General features: G+C 34.8%; 1 protein-coding gene across 3 annotated transcripts in view; it reads right to left on the minus strand.

The window, feature by feature from the left end:
- LOC109422664 (cytochrome P450 4d1-like) overlaps positions 1–13,774 on the minus strand; it is a 505,971-nt gene that overhangs the window by 466,564 nt on the left and 25,633 nt on the right. For all 3 annotated transcript variants that reach the window (XM_062858781.1, XM_029880538.2, XM_062858782.1), the window contains exon 2: positions 12,932–13,038. In XM_062858781.1, coding sequence (XP_062714765.1) covers positions 12,932–13,038 — 107 coding nt within the window. The remainder of the gene's footprint in view (positions 1–12,931; positions 13,039–13,774) is intronic.

The raw sequence follows: 13,774 nt of genomic DNA on the forward strand, positions 1-13,774 counted from the left end.
CTGTTTGGCTGTTGAACATAAAATCGGAATATGTATCATGAATAAGTTTCGAAAACCGATGATGGCTTTGTTAAAATTGTTGCTTTTCTATATGAAGTGTTTTCAGGATTCAGGAACATTTTGACTAACGTCGACGAAAAGTTCATGAGCACATATTCGACGAGAAAGGCACTATCACCACTAGGTGGATTAATCTGGGTTTTTAAATTACCTATAGCATAAACTCCAGAAAACAATTATCATCTGAAATTTTGGTCCGCCATCTTTGATTTTGTTGACACAAAAATCTTATTTTATGGTAACTTATATTGTATGGTTTTAAATACTTAAACTTCACACAACAATTGGTCAGCAATATGTCAGAGAGGACGACGATTTTTTGGACAGGTAAAAATAAGCGAAGGAATTTGACAATTTAAATTTTTCGACGATATTTTGATGCAGAGCATTTTCCCAAAATCATTGAAAAACAGTTCGTCCGGTCTGACTTCACGCCAACCAATTAGAATCTTGAATTTTAAAAACAGGAATTCCTGGTAAGATTTCAGAATTCAGGATTTATGAAACAAATCCAGAGGGAATTCCCCGACGAATTTCTGGAGAGGTTTCTGGAAGATTGTCTACTATATTTGTTAGGGTAAACCATGCAATGTGGTACTTGGAAGAAGAATCTCTGGAGGACATGCTGGAAGAATTCCTACATGAATATCTAGAGGAATCTAGAAAGAAATTGCTGGATAAACCTCTTCACAGTTTTCTGGGATTTCTTGACGAACTCCTTAAGGAATATCTGAAGAATTTGAAAACGAATGTTTGAAACAATTCCTTAAGGAATATCCGAAGAATTCCTGAACCTATATCTATAGTAATTGTAGCAGAAATTCTTGGGGAAAACTTTGGATGAATTGAAGGACTCCCTAGATGTTTCGTGTGGGATTTTTTAGAATAATCTCTGGATGAGAATGATTTCTTGGAAAAACTTCTGGAAGAGTCATTGGAATAATTTCAAAAATTATTTCCGGGAATCTCTTAAGGAATTCTGGAAGAATCTCTGAAGGAGTTTATGGAAGGGTTTCTAGAGCAATCTTTTGGGCATTTTTTTAATGAAACATCAGGAAATACTCTCGGGAGAATCTTTAAAGAATCTGTGCACAAAATTCTGAAAAATCTTAGGAAGAATTTCTAGATAATTCATTTCTTCGGTATTCGACGGTATGTTGAATGTCTTCAGTTATGTTGCTAGCTTTTCAGGCTTCTGGGAGAATGTAGACAACTAGGGCATTGGTTCCCATATTAAGCATGTGGCTCCCATTTTCATCCTACGAAAAACAAAGGATTGAAGAGCTCTTTTTTTCGTTTCTTATTTTTGTATTTTTTGTTGGAAGTGAGCACGCATGAAAACAAAAAGAACGGAATCAATTGGTGCCGTATTCGCTTGTTTTCGAATAGGATGAATTTGGTAGCGTGAGATTACTTACTTATGGAAATCGTATCCAATTTGTTTCTTAATCCGACGTTATTGGACTATTATAAGGACCAAAACGTCGGACCATTAAAACAAATAGTTTTTTTATTCTCCGAAAAATACTAAAATGCCAGCTACATAATTTATTTGATAGATTTCCTGTGGTATATTTGAAGAAATCTCTATAAGAATTTCTGAAATAACCATATTGCAACCATAACCAAGGTTCTAAACTATTTCAAATCTCCTTATTATGTTTTACAGACAAGCCTGAAACCGCCATCTTGTTCCCAGAGCCCCAACCTTAACAAAAAACTCCTCTTTTTAAGACATGTGCTGAAAGCACCTTCATCAAGTCCGTTAGCGAAATTCTGGCATGAAATCGGAGAATGTTGTACAAAATTTTAAAAATACCAAATTTGAACACCTTGAATTCACATTCGACTCCTGGAAATAGGCAGTTTATCGTAAAAACACCTGTCTTTTCATGAGAACAATACTTTTTAAGCAAAAAATAACCTTTACTGTTGTTCTCAAATATGTCCAGTAAACTTAACATGAATAGTATGAAAAGTGGTATGGATCGTCTGGTACAAAAGCCGTTGATGATAAGTGATTGTTTGAGAGATAACTTTTCATAAAGCTTAATTAGACATCTGAAAAAAACGGCATTTTAATGAAAACTCGTACTAAATTTATGAGCTTTTACACAATACGCCAGCTTCTTCTAAGTTTTCCATACTTTTAGTCCTGTAGTCTTTTGCTTCAAAAATCTAGTGTTTTTAATCCTGAAATAATGATGAACTAGTTGATTATAAGTATATGCGTTAATTGGTGCTAGTGAGTTTAAAAGAAAATCAAAATTTCCGTGCGTTGCATTATTGTGTATTAGAAATTCTGAATATCTGTGAAATTTTCAAGAATCATCCAATCTACTATACGATTTCGTTAACGTATTATTCCTTTTTTGTCAACTCCGAAAGTGTTATCAAAACTCTTCCCTAGAATACTAGTTATTCAAAGTTTGGCATTAATCTGCAGGAATTGTAAAACAAGTAGCTAACTCTGGCAGATCACTCTGGATAATCCAGCCATTTTTTTTTATTTCATTAGCTCAGCGTTTCTCAAACTATGGGTCGCGACCCACTGGTGAGTCGCGGGCTAATTTTTGGTGGGTCGCGAAGGCTTGGGCGATATTGTAATAAATCTCTCAATCAAAGAATAACATTAGCCATTTTCCAATTAACAAATACTCTCTTAGATTATCGGCAGAGTTATTTCTAGAAATTAAGTTTCTTCTTAATACTATTCAAACTTTTGTATTATAAGTCTCAGTCTGGAGTATATGGAATATTCAATCTACAGCTGCCGTTCTGGAATCGGAGTTCAAGTTGTTGCTTGCAGCTTGCATTTTCAGTTAGATTTACATGTCATTCAGCATTTAGAATCTCAAAACAATTTTGAAATATTGAAAATCAATCAAAACATTATCAAATTTCGATAAGAAATCAACATACCTTTGATAAGCATCTATGTTGTTTTTTTTATTCTTAACTTTTTATTTCAAAAACCTCCAACGGAACATTTATTTATATTATACTCAACTAAAATAAAGCTCAACTTCGGTAAAATTCTGCTAATTTCGATAATCTTAACATGAGCTTTACAGAAATCAAAACAGCTGAAAAGTGATTGCAATTAAATAGAAGTAAAATAAGTATGGATGAAGAATTTTATTTAAAAAAATCAAAAATACTCTTCTAACGATCCAGAATCATAGTACTATCCTTAAAACATTACTTGATGTTGGCTCTCTCGCCGTAAATATAGAACTGAATTTTCAACCCAACCTGTTTGAATTACAAGAATATAAAAAAGTTGACAAGGTTTAGTATTACGTAGTTAACGTAAGTATAACAAAACCAATGGAAACGATAATATGCAATAATCTAGAAGGACAGCACCAGTTTTAAAAAATGACGTACAGGGGATGGCCAAAATGTTTGGGATGGGCAACTTTTTTTTCTCTCACAAAAAAGTTCAACAAGCTATAACTTTTCATAGAGCGCATCAAAAAATCTCAAATTTTGACTTTTTGTCAACCTATTATGTGTGCATCATTGGTACAAATTTGGGCTCGATTGATTAATATTTCGCAAAGTTAGGCCCGTTCGGGCAAAACACTATTTTTTAGACAACTCATTTCTGAACTGTCATATCTCGGAAACCAGTGAACCGAATTGAATGAAATTTTGAACGTACACTATCAATATGTAAATGCTTTACAAACTATTGAAACAAAGGTACTTCTTAAACATTGAAAAAAGTTATCATAGATTGACACTTTTTGGATTTTTCTCGAAAAAATGTATTTTTTTACATCAATATCAATAAATTTTAGTGTTGATATCCAAAGATTTTCAACTTCTGTTCTCAAGTTATCTCTAATCAGATATATTAGAGCCTATTTATATTGAAGGAAGAACACATTTAGTAATTTTTGTGTGGTATTGTAAATTTGACTTTTTTTTCTCTATATGGGTAAAAATTTCAATCCGGTATAACTTAATTCACCGTGAGAAAATATTGCATTTCATAACGTCGTAATAAGTATCAATATATTGTTGATAAACGTTAAAAAAATCATTCAATTCGGTTCATTGGTTTCCGAGATATGACATTTCAAAAATGAGTTGTGTAAATAATAGTGTTTAACCCGAACGCTTCTAACTTCGCGAAAAATTAACCAATCGAGCCAAAATTTGTACCAATATAGAAACATATAATAGGTTGACAAACAGCCAAAATTTGAGATTTTTTGATGCACTCTATGAAAAGTTATAGCTTGTTTAACTTTTTTGTGAGAGAAAAAAAAATTGCCTATCCCAAACATTTTGGCCATCCCCTGTAGGTTATTAAAATATGTGCTAGTGGGTCGCCAAATTTCATAACAATCAAAAGTGGGTCGCAAGCTAAAAAAGTTTGAGAACCCCTGCATTAGCTCATTGTATTGAGGCACCATCCTTATTGGTATCCATCTGGGTATTCCTCTAGGAACTTACTTTTGGAGATTCTGGAGAACTCCATTTTCCACACAAGTATCTGATTCGGCGCCGTTCACAAATTACGTAACGCTCTAGGAGGAGGGGCGAGTATGGCCAAGCGTTACGGCCCATACAAAAAAATCGGGTTTTCATACAAAAAAGTGTTTTGAGGGGGGAGACGGAGGTTTAAAAATGTCGATTTTAGCGTTACGTAATAAATGGAAGCTTTGAAGGCAGCTTGATTCTTGTGGGAAACCTATTTTAAGTATCCTTAATCAAACTGAAAAACGTCTGATCAATTTCGACCCAGAGATCAATTTGACCACGGTTTACGGTAATCCTTATCAGGTATTCCACCTTTGTATGCCTTCTGTGGATTACTGCCGATTTCTTAATGGATTTTTTCTGAGTATTTCTCTAGAAAATACTCTAGAAATTTCTCTAGGGAAACTAGAAGTTTAGTCTGTTAGGAATCAGTTCCTTTGGGAACCAGAGGTGTAGTGTGGGATCCAGGATTTCGATCTAGAGATCTCTCCAAGAACTTCTGGATGATTCCCAAAAGAATCTCCTAAAGGAAATCCGCAAACAGACGTTCAAGTTTGACAAAGCAACTTGTGTAAAAACATGGTCACCGAAAATCACCAAGTGACAATCAGCAAACAAATCTTAATCCCTCTTACTTCGAGTAGTATTCAAATCACCGAAAAAAACAATTAAAGTTAATAATGATAATGTCTAAGATATTTTGCTTAAATTAGTATAAGACGATCATAAACTATTTTCACACTTTTAATTTATTTTATTAAAATGTGTTTAAATAAAACAGCATCTGGATAAACATCACTCGTTTCGGCAAATCTTTGTGAATTTATCAAATGATAATATCATTCTGAAAGTGATTGTTTGGTTTTTATTTTTCGGTGGGCGGTGAACTGGGTGGTAAGTGAGCAGTTAAAACACGTTGTCGTTCAAATTGTCAACTGTACTGTGGCAATCGGTAGCCTAGGTGTCGCTAGTGAAAATCTACATAGAACATTTGCATAAATTTGTTCTAGCTAAACTGTCTGTCTGGAACATGAGGAGGGCTTCCAGAAATAACTTTAAAAGAATTTGCAGAAGGAACTCCTGCAGAATTTCTGTAATAAAAACATGGAGGATTCTTAAAAAAAATCTTCAAGGAAACGCAGTAATGCGTTCTGGAGAAACGCCAAAGACGAATAAAGATAGAATCCAGCAAAATCTATTGGAAGCATACAAAATCAAAATTCCAGAAGGAACTTCAAGGAATTACAGAAGATTTAAATTATTGGATGAGTCCCATAATAATTGCCGGGTAAAATACTCAGAAGAAACTCTTTGAAGAATCCCAGAAGGAACTTCGGATGAAATCCTAGAAAAAAAATTGAAGGAATCTAAGAAACAAATTCTGGGGAAACCCGTCGATGAATGTCACAAAGACTTCTGTAAAAAATCACGTAGGAGATTCCGAAAAGGCGGAGGAACTCCTATAGAGATTTTGGAATGAAAATCTTTGTGAATCTCGAAATAAATTCTTTGGTGAAATTTAAAAGGATGTACTAGTTAACATCCACAATATTTTTTTAATCTTCCGATTACTGGTAGAATTTCTAAAAGAATTCCCGGAGAAACTTCAGCAGTAATTTAAAAAGGAACATCTGGATCCGAGAAGAAACTCTTGAAAGAACCCTAGGAGTCCAATTTTTTATCAAATTCGAAGAGATAATCAAGCGGAATGGGTTGAAAGAACCCAGAAACAACTTCGAAGGGAAACCTGGAGATCTTCCAAGTGATTGCATGGAAATATTCCTAGAGATTTCTCAAAAGAATCACGCAAGAAATATTAATGGAAATCTGTGAAGGAATCCTTGGAGCAAATTCCGAATGTATTCATGGAATGTATTGTATTTCAGAATGAAGGAAACATATGTTTCGTTGGTAAGATATCGAAATCACGTTACGGTAGATTGATTTTCGTTTTTCAGAAAGTATGCCATTCTCAAAAACGTCGATTAGAAAACTGGAACTGTAATTTGAGGTACTCTTGTATTCAACGAAAATAGACAGATATATGGATTTCAGTTTCTTAAATTCTCACATACATCCCAGAGTCACAAAAATATGGTGAAAGCCTCTTGTCGGCGTCAAAATTTAAGCTGCGCAACCAAGATGTGAAAAGAAGTAAAAAAAAAATATAGTAAACTGCATAATTAATAGCGTTTTAGAGTACAACTTTAAACACTTATTGAAATGTTGCTAAAAGAAAGTATCACTAATGTGATTAATCCCAGCATTAATCCACTCAAAAGACAGACTAAAATTCGATTGCTTTTTCATGAGTTTAGATAGCGTGTTCATGTCTTTCGCCAAACTTAAAGAAAATGTCATTATGAGTCATTGTCTCTTGTCGAACAAACTTTTGTTCCATCTGCTCAATTTTTAGAAGTAGGAGTCATTTTTGTGAACGACCTCTCATCTAACCATACTAAAATTGCAGCAAATTGAAAAAAATCAAAAATTCTAGAATGTGTGGGGCAATGTAAATAAAATGATTCCCGAAATCCAGTACATAAACAAAATCTCCCTGAAATTTAAAAATATCCAGTCAAAAATGTCATATTTTCGTTTTTTTTTTTTTTTTTTGATGAGCATGCTACAGTGTTAGACATTTGTTTAGCCGTTGCAGTGTTTACCAACTCGAAGTTACCGTTCGAAAATCGCAATGCAAGGCTTAAAAACTTTAAACTCGTGGTGTACGATGTTGATCCCATTATTTTCAAGTTGGGGCAAACGCATGGGTTGGTTTGTCGCAACAAATACAGGTTGCGACATTGTCATTATTGTTGCGCGATGGTTGAATTTTGATTCACTGGCCGAGGCATATTTTTTTCGCAACTGTAATAGTTTTATGTTCTTTTTTTTAACTTTTAGAGGATACTCTAACTAATTCGCATTAGCTAATGAAATAAAACAATAAACTATTACCTTTTTAGCCGTAAAATATTAAAAAAAATCGAAAATCGGACTAGACATTCATTTAGCAGAATTCTACAATTTTAATTCTACAGTTTTTATTACGCGTTAAAAACTATCAAATTTCGAAACATGTCCAACACAATTATATTGTATGGTAACCTACATTATAGAAAGACTCGTCATTCAAAAATTTGATCGTTTTCAGAAGTGTTTCCATTTTAATTTTTAATGCATTTCATGTAAATATGTCATAATATTGAAAATGTTCCCAAATTGAAATGTCTGCAGTTATTTGCATCTAAAGTGTTTAAAAAGATTGAAAGTATCACAACGAGTGCGGTGGAAAATTTACAGAAAACAATATTTTTATCAGAAAAAAAATGCAGCAAACCTTCAAAGAATCACGCATTCAAAGTATTCAAATTTCTAGCATGAACTACTTACTTTATAATTTAGACGTTCTTTTAAAACATATCATTTCAAAAATGAATGTGGTTCAAAACTAAGACACATTAGTAATATATTTCTTCAGATTGAATGAAAATAAGCCAACAATTTGACCATTTCATGCATTTTTGTGAGAACTTCACAAATGAACAGGGTACGAAAATTCATATTCCTCTTGCAGTTCTTCCACTTGGCAGTCTCCTAATTAATTCAATAATGCTAGTATTATATAGATACACACTTAGATTTGTACCGAATTCGGTTGAATTTCCGAATTGTACCGAACTCGGTTGAATTTCTACCGAGTTTTTATCTGCTGAACGCTAGGTTGGCTGCTCGGTTCAATGTACACTAACCGAGTGTTCGGTTTAATATTCATTTCTTCATAAATGTCAAACAAACCGAAGTAATCGGTTGAAGTTAAAAAATCAGGGCCAACCGAACATCGGTTTAATCGAATCATTGTCGGATTCAAAAACATTTTGAAAATTAAGGCCTTTGATTGTGATTATTGTTGATGCTTACTTTATTGTTCTTAAATATTTATCAGTCACAGCAAATGAAAATGCCCTCGAATGTCAAATTAAATGGAAAATTTGATCTCAAGGAATTCGCCAACTACTGGAGGTTACTGCAGGTATGGGCAGGAGTAAGACCTGATTTTTTTCTAATTTTAATTATATTATTTATCACATGCACAACATTTCCCTTTTTCCACCAACAGCAACTGAAAATTTGCAAACACCAAAGAAAGTAGCAAGTAAACAAACCGATTATTCCATGCACCACCCAAAACATGTAACCGACGTTAAAAATTTCTAGCAGTGAAGCGAACCAATGTATGCTGAAACTGGTGGGAATATATTGTAGTTTGGGTTTTTAAATTTAGAAAAAATCAATGATATTATATTTTTAAACGAAAGAGAACCTTTTTCTAAGCCTATATGATTTTTTTCAGATTTTTAGAACTTTGTTTTGATACCTAAAATCAATTTCAAAAAGATTTATTCAAATCACCTTTTGACAGCTGGGCAACTGCTTGACAGCTCAGCACAGTACAAAATCCGACGAGGGGTGATTCGACAAATCGCTCCTATACAAACTTTTAATTGATTTTTAAATAGGTTCCCGGGCCCAAAATTCATGAAAATTTGGATTTCGGCTCAGTTTGGCGTGTAGATTCAGAATATGGGATTATCTCAACATCGCCTAAAAAGCCAATTGTGGTGGGACAAAAAAACGGCATGGGGTCGAATACAGTGCAAAAAAGCAATACTTGCAAATCGATCTTGTGGTGTCCAACATATTTCTCTCAGCTGACGATTCAGTGGATCACGTTGCGTTGGGTAGGATAATTCACAATTGTTGTGAGAGTTTGTCGTATTCCTATTGGGATGCCGCAAATCGGCTTAATTTTCGCGTGATTTCCGTGTAGTTTTTTAGTGGCATTGCTACTGGATGTCCGGCAGATGCAAATGGAAGTCATAAATTTCGTCTTGAGAGTATACTGGAATTCGAATAATTTGGCGAGTTTGTTCCTTCCCCGTAACGTGGGTAGATCACCTTAGAATGGTGCGTTGCGGCGTAAGATCTACCACCACATAAAATTTCGCTCTTGTTGATGTTTTCATGCCTAAAGTGGCCGATCTGTGGTAAGCAGACATTCCAGGATCGAGATTTGATGTGCTTTTTTAATGTTTTGTTACTAATCCACATTTTATTTCAGGAGTAATCAGGTAAATGTTTCGCATATTTTTTAAATGCTTATTGATTAAGATTATGATTGTTTTTCATACAAATGTATAACAAAACATACACAACACACACTCACATACATACATATCTCATCATATATTGGGAAAGGGAGGGACCATCAGGGCACCCGATTGAAGCGATTTGGACAGGAGCTTGGAACTGCCTCCTCCTTGTTGTTAACATTTCGTGGATTGAGGGCGGGCTCTTCGACCCCATCTATTGGGAGTATTCTGTCAATCGAGGGCTGGATTTTGCAGTTGTTCGTGAGAACTTTCTTCTGGAAGGAGATTCTTTTCCCCTGACGCGGGTTTCGCGCAAGTGTCTCTGCTTGCGGGTCCGCACAACCCTTTTTGGCCCTTCATACAGGAGAATGACTGACCACTAACAACAGCACAATCTTGATCAAATCGCTTTTCAGATTATTCCAGTGCTATAGGCAGCTGCCTTGCTACAATAGATGGTAGAACAATATCATCATCATCAGCATCAACAGCAACTGAAAATTTGCTTTAAATGTCGAAAAAACTTCCTTTCACTTCAATTCATTTACACAAAGAAAAACAAACATGGCTGACAAACCGAGTTTTCTCGGTATCTGCCAACCGAGATCGTATACTTTGGAATCAACTGTCTTGTTCGGTAGATATGACATATCAATTTGTCATAATCAACGAACAGTCGGTTTCAACCATTAGAAAATCGCAAATGAACCGAACTGCTCGGTATTTGACCTGCAACCAATTAAATTTGTTGAAAAATCAAACCGAGTTCGGTAATAAAAACTAAGCGTGTATACTTCAGAGCAGCGTTTCTCAAACTATGGATCGCGAACCGATTTTTGGTGGGTCGCAAGAGCATGGGCGATATAGTAATACATGCCATACTAAGCTTATGTCAAATGATATTGTTGGCAGGATTGTTGGCCTTTTTAGGAACATTCAAATACTCTCTTGAAAAATCGGCAGAAACAAGGTTTATGCTTTATTCTATCCAAACTTTTTTTTATAATTGTTCCTCATCCGGAGTATATTGAATATTGAAACCACAGTCTGCGTTCTGAAATCGATTCTGAAACTATGAGGTTTCAAATAAAAGGCCTGAGAATTTAGTAAAATTTTAGATTTCCTTGTGCATATGGGGAAATAATTGGACTCAAGTTGTTGCTTGCAGTTTGTATTTTCAGTAAGATTCGAACGCTCAGTTCAATAGTTAGAATTTCAAAAACAATTTGAATAACCAAAAATCACCAAATTTCAACAAGCAACCACCGAACGTTTGGCCATAGAGCAATACTATAATTTAAAAAAAAAACTATACTCGCTATCATTGTAGAATTTCATTTTCAATCAGAAGTGTATTGGGTCTTAAAATTTATGCACGAAAAAACCCTTAAAGAATGCAAGATTTGATTTGCTTATATTTGAAAGAAAGTTTTTACAGTTCTGCACAATCATTAAATTGCTACCATGTCATCAAAGGCTTAGTATAAATCCCAGGTTTTCTTTATTTCTAAATATTGGAACAGTATACCTAAGCTATGGTGTTATTTAGTTTTACATGGAGCCAGACTAGTAAAATTTTAATTCGAAACTTGCAAACCTATCTCAAATTTATAAAAAAAACGTTTGCTGAAACGTAATAAGTCACGTGTACGTGATATTTGATAATATCAAGTGTCAAAGTCATGAAATTCGTGAAATTAACTGCTTTCTCTGATACTATACTTCAGCACTTTAGCTTTATTTTGTCTCGAAAAAAAAGATACAAGCAGCATAAATAGAATACAAATTTTAAATTATCTAGGGTAATTGCTACGTAACGTAACATGTAGTCCAAGCCTAAAAAAATAGTTTACGTTGTGTGCTGGTGGGTCGCCAAATACTATTACAATTGAAAAAGGGTCGCAAGCCGGGAAAGTTTGCTTCATAGGCATTAGGTTACGTCTTTATTCCTACACTGAACTATTTATTTTAGCTTTTATTTTTTAATGTTCATTCAACCTAAAACCTATACACTTATTTTTTTTATTCATGCTTTAATTTTAACATTTCCAACGATAATTTTGTGCCATATTTTCCGAGATATTTTCAAAACAACTAATCTAGCTTACATTTGAGTGTTTACAGAAAATATTTTTCTAAAATGAATTTATTTATCATCATGTCTCCTTATCAGGACAATTGTTGATAAAAGTTCTCTGAATCACAAAATAAATAAATTTTTAAAGTCAATTATCTTACTAACACGTCATTAACTAAAAGCCTTGGTGTATATGCTCGAAATATGTTCACGAAATTGCAATAATTCTATTGAAACCCAAATTTTTATTTCCCTCGGCTAAATGAATGTCTAGACAAGAAATACATTTGAAGGGTTTTGTGTCAATGTATATGTATGTGTTATGTATCACCTTTTCATAAAACAGTACTACATATACTATCCCTGCTATAAAAAAGTTTTAGCATAAAATATGTTGTATAAGTTTCCTGCCACTTTTTTGTTTTTTTTTTTTTTTGCCTCGGCTAAACGAATGTCTATCACTGTATAGCCGAGATTTCAAATGCAACAATGTAAAAACTTAACCAAAATCAAGTCCTAGGCCTTCATATGATAGGAACTAACAACGTCATGTTAAAAACTGATTCCATAACGTGACCAATATGACTTCACAGATCAACGTGGCATCAGTTCACGGTCTAGGAGTCGTATATATATGAAGTTGCACGTGATTCCACAATCCACATGCAATAATGTAATCCGCTAATCGATGATGAAAGTTCTGTTTACCATTCGATTATCATCAATGAACTTCGCAAGTCAAACCCCACTATGCAAAGTAATCTATCTGTGTTTCTGTGTCACTGTCACTGTCGGTTCTCACTACAGTTAGTACACGCAAAACTTCAAACATTGCATCTCATTCAGTACAAACATAAACAAACCTTCGCACAATCTGTGTGTACATTAATATGGAGGTGTCATCGCCTCGCCACCACTTATAGGGTAAAAACCAAAAGCCACTCCATCCAGCCACCTGCACCTGACGAGCGACTAATTTGATTGCCCGGCAACGATTCACGCGAATTGCGACGCGTCGTCGGCTAGACTAGTCTACCTACTAGTCAGTTGAATACGGCTTGTTTTATTCGCTAGTACCTAATGTAAAGCCATATTGCACTAGCTAGAGCTAGAACTATAGCGCACAACTAAACGATGTAATAATTACCTCGGCGACCTTAGCATCCGTTACAACGATCAGCATCTCCGGTCCCAGCCAAAGGCGGAAGCATTTTCCGGCCTCGCGTACCGTCCTCTCGATGGTGAGGAAAAAATCTGCAATGATACGAGGGAGCAAAAAAACAATGTTCTCAGAGATTTAGCTGAAATTTGATGTGTAACTACATAGTATTACAATGCACTTCAAGTTATAGTATCTTTTCAGCACAAATGAACATCTGACGCCTTGCTGAAATGTTCTAGAGCGTTGCGAGAAGGGCGAAACCGTAGAAGATTACGAAATATGTGCTGATCGCGAGACCTCCGAGCACCAAATAAAAAGATTACTTTCATCGATGCCTTCTAACTTGAAATTGTATCATCGGCCCTCCTTAAGCATTCTGTGTACTATTGTAAATTATTCAAGAATCTTCTCCATTCAATCAACTAATTGTAGAATGACGTAGTGATGGGTTTACCAAAAGTTGGTAACCGAAAACCGGATTGCAGGTTCAGCTGTAGCCGTCGCGCTGGTTTTCGAAAGTACAGAATGAACTAGATGCCCGCTTCATGGAAACAGCAAATACGTGACCGAAAGATTTGGAAACAACGCTATTCTAACAATCTCAGCGGGCGCGAAAAAGTTGATCGTCAGGCTAACTGGTATTTCTAACCATGCGGGAATCTGCTACTACGTGCTTCACGATCCGCACGTAGAGCATTGTTTCAGAGTCTGACACACGAAAATCGATTGCTGCTGAACGAGTTTTTGGACAATCTGGACTATTAAAATGTTATTGAACTGTTCGTTGTGATACAACCGTGGTCAGTACTGGTTTCTGAATTCTGAATG

The sequence above is a fragment of the Aedes albopictus genome, chromosome 3 (genome assembly GCF_035046485.1).
Source record: "Aedes albopictus strain Foshan chromosome 3, AalbF5, whole genome shotgun sequence".
Taxonomy (NCBI): domain Eukaryota; kingdom Metazoa; phylum Arthropoda; class Insecta; order Diptera; family Culicidae; genus Aedes; species Aedes albopictus.